The 7,967-nt window shown below is 36.8% G+C and overlaps 1 protein-coding gene across 1 annotated transcript; it reads right to left on the bottom strand.

Annotated features, from left to right (window-relative positions):
- Positions 1-4,690: 4,690 nt before the first annotated feature.
- On the bottom strand, positions 4,691-7,718 carry LOC133794406 (IAA-amino acid hydrolase ILR1-like 4). The gene is made up of 5 exons (XM_062231634.1): positions 7,207-7,718; positions 6,249-6,374; positions 5,833-6,147; positions 5,531-5,653; positions 4,691-5,374 (listed from the first exon to the last, which is right to left on the bottom strand). The coding sequence occupies exons 1-5, from the start codon at positions 7,549-7,551 to the stop codon at positions 4,967-4,969; spliced, it is 1,317 nt and encodes a 438-aa protein (XP_062087618.1). The 5' UTR covers positions 7,552-7,718; the 3' UTR covers positions 4,691-4,966.
- Positions 7,719-7,967: the final 249 nt, after the last annotated feature.

The following is a 7,967-nucleotide window of genomic DNA, read 5'->3' on the forward strand; positions in this document are numbered from 1 at the left end:
AAAACCATATGAGAAAGAGTGAGTCTTAAGAAGAAGAAATGAAGATGAATAAGAAGACTAAACCATTGAGAAATATGCTTACCACAACTTATGTGCTTAAGAACTTGGATTCCCTAACCAAAATGAAGATTAAGGTTAGAGATTGAGTAGAAGACTATGAGAAAGAAAATAACATAATACAGAAAGGAACTAGAGTTTTGGTTACCTCAAAGACTTGAAAGACCAATCTACACCTCAACCGAAATGCTATAGAACCTCACTTCCCAAAGTGTTTGATAAGCTTATGATGTGTTTAAGCTTATGATTTTCCCAAACCAGGTGTTTACACTCTCACACTCACTTAACACTAGCAGCTTCTGAACTTAGAGAAAAAGGTGAATTATGGCTGGGTACTAGGTCCTATTTATAGAGTTTGGGAATGAAAGTATCTTGATTTTACTTGAATAAAAATAATGGTTTTTTAGGTGAAAATCATTTGAATAATCGTTCAGCAGAGGCTGAAGACTCGTTCAAAAGATGCTGGACTTATGGAGGAGTTTGAATGGCTGAAAGGAAAAGAATTCAAAAATGTTTGAACATATGCTGAAGGAGGCGATATATCGCCCCCTGTAGGCGATATATCGCCTGGGCTAGTATGCCCGAGGCGACCGTGCATCGTCTCGTGTTTTCCGTATCTACGTGCTGCGATATATCGGCACACGCTGAATAATTAAACACGAAATTATACATTTTTAGCTAAGTTTGAATGGAGTAAACAACCTTGACTAAGCCCTCAACGTATTCAAAGCTGCTGACTGACCCTATAACATTCAAACTTTACACCTTATTAAATTTAATCCTAAAAAATACTTAATCCTTAATCACCATTCATAACATGTGCTTAAAATCCTATTGGTTGATGTCTAAACCTTATAATATACTAAATATAATCCTTAATATCAGTCACATTAATCAAACCTTAGGTTAAACTTAATATTCTTAAACTATAGATTAAACTTAGAAAATCTATAAGTACTACTATGAGTGTCCAAATAACTCCCGGTCTGAACCAAAAATCCATAGTAACAAAGATAATACTATACATACTATAATACTACTATCTATCTTAGCTAAGTAAAGTTCTTGGACTCTACAAGACCATACAAAGATTTATCTAACTTGCAAACCTTATGTTCCTGGCCATGGATCACAAATCCTTCAGGTTGATCCATACAGATCTTTTCTTCTAATTCACCATTCAAAAAAACAGTCTTAACATCCTCATGGTGGTGTACAACTAGATTGTGAATGGCAGCTAGAGAAATCAAAACTCTAATGGATTTTATCCTTGTCACAGGTGAAAAAGTGTCAAAGAAATCTATATTTTCTCTCTGCCTAAAACCCTTGGCTACCAAAAGAGCCTTGTATTTTTCAACAGTACCATCGAGTTTCAATTTCTTTTTCAAAATCCACTTACAGCCTATAGGCTTACAACAAGGAGGTAAATCAACTAAGTGCCACATTTTGTTAGACTCAAGAGAGTCCATCTCATCATTTATTGCTTATTGCCAGAGGTCAGCATCTAAAGAAGACAAGGCTTCTTGGAGGTTAGCAGGATCATCCTCTAGTGTATAGACACGGTAATCAGAACCCTAATCTTTAGCAACTCTAGCTCTCTTACATCTCCTAGGTTCTGATTCTCTATCCTCAATATGTTCATTATTCCTAATCGTAGAAATGTTGCTAGTAGATGCGCCCCCACTATTTCTCAATTTAAAAGGGAATCTATGTTCATAAAAATCAGTATCATTTGATTCCACAATAACATGAGCATTTAAATCATAAAACCTATATGCTTTACTATTAATTGCATATCCGATAAATACACATTCATAGGCTCTACTTGCTAGCTTAATTTTCTTAGGATCAGGAATACGAACATAAGCCAAACAACCCCACGTTCTAAAATAAGACAAGTTAGGTTGCCTATTTTTCAAGATCTCATAAAGTGAAACTTTACTCTTAGACTTAGGAACTCAATTCAACACATAACAAATAGTCAAAAGAATTTCACCCCACCAATGAGATGCAGCACCAGAATTCAATAAAATAGCCACAACAGATTCAGTTAAAGTTTGATTCTTTCTTTCAGCCTTACCATTCATTTCAGGTGAATAAGGTGCAGTGATTTCATGTAAAATGCCATGTGAATTATCAAACTCAATAAACATGCTTGAATCATATTCAGTTCCTCTATCACTACGAAACCTTTTAATTTTCTTATTAAATTGATTCTCAATCTTAGTCACAAATAATTTGAACATGTCAAGCGCATCACTTTTATTTTTCATTAAGTACACATAAGTAAAGTCAGAACAATCACCAATAAAAGTGATGAAATAACGTTTACCATTCCTAATTAACGTTCCATCAAGTTCACAAATATCTGAATGAATTAAATCTAAAGGCTTTAGATTCTCTAGTAACTGATTTATGTGGAGTCTTAGTTATTTTTGCTTGACTACAAAAATCACATTTTTCAAAATCGTTATCTGACACTTTAGGAATTAATCCAATGTTACTCATGTTCTTAATAATGCGCTTATTAACATGACAAAATCTAGCATGCCAAACATTAAAATCACACAACATATAAGCAGAAGGAGAAACTTTATTGAATTCAACATTTAACTTAAACATGCCATCAGTAGCATAACCCTTCCCAACAAAAATATCATTCTTAGTGATGGTGTACAAATCAGCCCCAATAGTTTGAGTAAACCCAACTTTATTAAGCAAAAAACTAGAAACCAGATTCTTTCTCATCTCAGGAGTATGCATTACATCTTTCAGTAATAAAGTCTTTCCTGAGGTGAACTTAAGCTCTACATTCCCAATCCCAGCAACAATAGTGGTGTGGGAATCTCCCAACAACACTTTCGTATCATCAGCAGTAGTGTATGTTTTAAACATAGCACGATCATAGCAGACATGGCGAGAAGCGCCAGTGTCTACCCACCACCCATCTGATCCACCAATAAGTTTGATCTCAGAAATCATAGCTGTAAAAGCTTCTTCAATCAAGTTAGCCTGCGGAGAAGTGCTTGGCTTGTTCCTACACTTGTGTGCCATATGACCTGGCTTGTTACAATTGAAACAAAGGAATTGTCCAAAGTCATTCTGTTTAAGTGGAGGCTGCTGCCTTCCATGTTGGTTCCTGTTATGGTTCCAACTCTGATTGTTGTTTTGAGGAGTGTTCTGGTTGTTGCGGTTGGAATTTGAATTCGAGTTGTGGTTCTGATTCATAAAATTTTTGCCATTTGGCTTCAGAACCGCAGGTGTGGACTTCTTGGGGTTGCTGTTAGGGACAACAAGCACCTTTTCTTTCTGGTCTTGTTTCCTCACTTCCTCCTCGATACGAAGGCCGGTGATCAAACTCTCAAAGGAAAATTCCTTAGTCTTATGCCTGAGAACATTTTTAAAATCCTTCCAGGAAGGAGGTAATTTGTCAATTAAAACAGCAACTTGAAACTGTTCATCAAGGGTCATACCTTTTGAGATAATCTCATGCGCAATTTTCTGAATTTTGTGAGATTGGGCCTCCACAGATTTATCGTCCACCATTTGATACCTCAGGTAGCGACTAACAACGTATTTTTTAGTCCCCACCTCTTCTGTATCATATTTCTTTGGCAACGCCTCCCAAATTTCCTTTGCTGACTTGTTTGAATTATAATAGTCATAAAGATCATTAGATAAACCGTTAAGAATAAAATTCTTACAGAGGAAATCGTTTTCCACCCAGAAGTCCAAGTCCTTTTGTTGCTTCTCGCGTTCGGTCTCCTTGTCTTTGTCGGTCGAGGCTTCAGAGACAATCGACTTCAGAGCAGTGAGTACAAACACAACCATTCTTCATGGTCAGATAAAAAAGCATCTTCTGTTTCCAACGCTTAAAGTGCAAACCCTCAAAACGAAATGGCTTGTTAATATCAACAGAGACAGAACCAGAAAAATCATCGGTAGTAGCCATAGTAGAACAAAACGTCTTAAAAATGATATTCCTCAATTGAAAATAAAATTGGAACGAAATTACCGATCAATTATTCTAGCTGAGTCGCAGACTATGTCACTCTCTTTAAGACTTTTCACGACTCTGCCCCAAGTGTGCACAGCAGTTTATCAACCGCGCCGTCCCCAGGATAAAACAACCTCTGTATATGATTCCTCTCTGCACCGAAAGGTTTCGCTCTCTTTACACCCTCAAGCTCAAAGAAAATTCGATTATAACTATGGTGATTTTTTTTTTCTGTCAAAAAATGTTTTTCTGATCATACTTATGTAAAGAAGACGATTTGTATAAAACGGTAAGAAAACGTTTTTCAAACGTGGGGGGAGGAAATATCGGATCACCTTTTACTACTTCAAAAAAAAAAAAAAACTGTTTTTAAAATTAATTAATAAATAAAAAATAAAAAATATTTATTTTATTAAATAATTTTTTTCACAAAAAATAAAGTACAACACCCCACCACCCACCAGCTCAGCTCGGACGGGCGACGGCGCACGTGTATGGTGGTCAAATGTCTGAGTCCTCACCCATGCGCACAAAACTGGGTACCCCTTGGGGCACACCCCAATACATGGCACTTGCAACTTATATGCACTCCTAAAAGAATGTTTCAATTCCATGTGAGACTTTTTCCATATCACATACAGCTATACTTTTTCCAATTTTTAATAATTCATTTTAAAAAGTTCCAACAAAAGCCACATCAGCAAACAGGCTTAAGTGTGTCTGAATCGAACACCACTCAAGTAACCAAAAACCACAGTGTTGTTGGGCACCAAGTGACTATAGCAATTGTATATAATTCTAGACTTTCCATACACCAAATGAATCGTAATTTTCCTAGAGCCAAAAGGACTTTATTATTTTCTGGCTGATACATGCGGTGATGCAAATGATAATCGATATCCAATGGCTAGATCAGAGCTCATCACGATTGTAAGAATTGGGTTGAGATTGAGAACCAATAAGGACATGATTGAGATAAGTAGTAGCTAACGTAGCATGAAGGGCTGCACCATAAGGAAATGCATCTTCGGCGATGTCGAAGTTGGGCGAGTGCACTGCTACATTTCCAGCAGTCTGATTCTGAATTCCAAGGAAGAAAAAGAATCCTGGTAGTTTCTCTTGGTAGAATGCAAAATCCTCTGACACTGTTACTGCTGGGGACTCTAAAACTCTTTCGGAGCCAAGCATTTCAGCTGCTACCCCTTTGTAGTGAGCATATAAAGCGTCGTCGTTTATGACGGCAGGGTATAAAGGCCTCTCATCTTCAAAGAAATCGACTGTGGCAGTGCACCTCGACACGACAGCCTGCGATACGATAACCTGTATGTTCAACATGAAACATAGACAAATTAGTGTCGAAATCAATCAAGAAACTAAAGTAAGTTTTTTCTTTATATATATATAATTATAATAGAATAATAAACAAGCTGTTTATATTAAAAAAAAATGAAACAAATAGAGGGTCTTAATAATTACCTCTTGTATACGTTCCTTAAGATGTCTGATGGTCGAAAATCCACGAAAAGTTCCACCAAGTTTAGTGGACTCTGGAATCACATTGAATGCATTGCTGCCTTCAAGTTTTGCAACCGTTACAACCTGCAAATTTTCAAATTTTAATTTGTTAGTTATATTACTGTTAATGTGTTTGTTAGAGAGTGTGTATACATACAATTATTGTTCGATTATGTATACATACAATTTTGTCAATCTTTTTGTCTCTGTATTTCTATACTCGTAATAATAATAATAATAATAATGTGAACTAAGAAATGTACCTGGGAATCAGCTGGATCAGCTTCGCGAGAGATAAGTTGTTGTAAGCTAATAATGACATTAGCAGCAGTAACAACTGGATCTTTGGAGAAATGGGGAAGGGCGCCATGGCCCCCTTGTCCCTTTATTACAGCCTCAAAGGTGCCACTCCCAGCCATAAAATTACCAGCTCTTGAGCCTGTAACGCTAACGGGTACGCCATTTGCTACATGCAGCCCAAATATAGCCTTCACATTGTCTAGAACTCCACTGTCTAAAAGCTTTTTAGCCCCAGCTCCTCCTTCCTCAGCCGGTTGGAATACCAAAACAATTGTCCCCTAATATAGTTTGTCATCATACTATAAAGTACGCCATAAACAGACAAAAAAAATTGAAAAAATGGGTATGAGAAAGATCAATGATTAGACAAAAAATCAACCTGCAACTCCTTCTCTTGAGTTTTGAGCATCTTGGCGGCACCAAGAAGCATAGCAACATGGGCATCATGTCCGCAAGCATGCATTTTTCCTGGGATTTTGCTCTTATGCTCCCACTCCACCTCTTCCTGCATACGTATGATATATGCGTGTGAAACTAAACCAAACTCTGCACTAGTAAAAGAAGAACAACACTGATAAAAATGATTATATTGCTAGGCCTAGATATGTCTCTCAAATCCCAATTTTCCTTTTCTTTTGTACAAGTCGTTATTATTATGCAATTAGTGGCCGTAACTGTCTTTTAAAAATTTGTTTCAATTAGTTACTGTGGAGTCTTTCTTGTACATGCTTCTAATTGGTTTGAGGGATCATTTTGTAACCCAAAACTCTTGAATATGAAAAGGGTCTTGGGATAGACTTGATGGAGGGGTCTATGACATAGAAAAGTAGAGAGAGAGAGAGAGAGAGGAAGGGATGTGATATAGCCCAAGACTTTTGATAGAAATGGAATCTTGGGATAGTCTTGTCAAGGGGTCTGGGACATAGAAAAGTTACAGGAAGAGGTCTGATATAGCTTGGTGTAAAACAGAGTATTTCCTTTCAAAGACTTTACTTTGTAAACTCTATTAAGGACGAAAGAGTGAAATCATGAAGCTGCTCTCCGGTGGGAGTATATCTTAATTTGGCCAAAACAAGGATTGGAGTACAGTACATTGAGTCATTAATAACAATACGGTTAACTCTACTAATTATTAATTGGTTTTTAGATGACTAATATTCTGTGATTGTGTGTGTGTTTCTTGTTTTCTTTAATCAATTTACTGAATTAATATAGAGTAATATCTGTGCATGTTTAATGCTGTATATTGGTCTAGCTGAATTTGTACGTGCATAAAGTATATCCCAACATATAGTTATTAAGATTATTAAAAGAAGTAATTAAAGCGTTATGGGTACCTGGATTGGTAGAGCGTCCATATCAGCTCTAAGTGCGACAAAAGGTGGTCCACCAGTTCCAACTTTGCCGATGACACCGGTTTCTGCGATAGGGTATGTATATGGAATGCCTAAATTATCCAATTCCTTTCTTATCAGCTTACTAGTCTCCACTTCCTCATAGGCCAGTTCTGGATGTTCATGCAGTTTCCTCCTGATTTGGACCATCCAATCAAACACCTCTGCGGTCTTGGCATGATCGAGGAACTTTGAGCCGAGTGCATTGGAGTCTAACGACAATACGAGTGTTGATACAAACATGAGAAATAAAAAGTAAATCAAAAAGACCCACTTGGGAAAAGCCATAGTATAATTTTTGCTATAGTAAACGGGTCGAGAGTAATTGAGCTAGTTTGGGTTGGGAATGATTGGTGACTAGAAACAACTAAGGTGATATATATTCTGGGGTCAACATTTCATCAGCAAAATTCGAAAATCCGTAAAATCCGTCCGACCCGAATCCGGAGAATCTATTTTTTCAGAATACCCGCACATTTGGGGCTTAACCCAACATATTATATACAGGAGAACATTTTTGTTTTTAAGTAATGGGAACCACAGGAGGGGAACAGATTGGGTTGGGTGGTGAAATTAATTTTTTATTATTTTTTTTACAATGTAGTCCAGAAAAAACTGATCAGCCACATGATATTTATTCAACCACGTGCGAACATTCATTTTAAAAGAATTAGTTAGGTAAAAATGTGTTGCAGCATATGTTA

Source organism: Humulus lupulus, chromosome 8 (genome assembly GCF_963169125.1).
Source record: "Humulus lupulus chromosome 8, drHumLupu1.1, whole genome shotgun sequence".
Taxonomy (NCBI): Eukaryota; Viridiplantae; Streptophyta; class Magnoliopsida; order Rosales; family Cannabaceae; genus Humulus; species Humulus lupulus.

Bases quoted from the DNA above. Each gene is read 5' to 3' on its own strand.
- LOC133794406 (XM_062231634.1), bottom strand. From the start codon at position 7,551: ATGGCTTTTCCCAAGTGGGTCTTTTTGATTTACTTTTTATTTCTCATG. The intron at 6,375-7,206 runs GTACCCATAACG...ATACGTATGCAG, and splicing joins TGGACGCTCTACCAATCCAG to GAAGAGGTGGAGTGGGAGCA. The intron at 5,654-5,832 runs GTACATTTCTTA...GAAAATTTGCAG, and splicing joins CTGATCCAGCTGATTCCCAG to GTTGTAACGGTTGCAAAACT.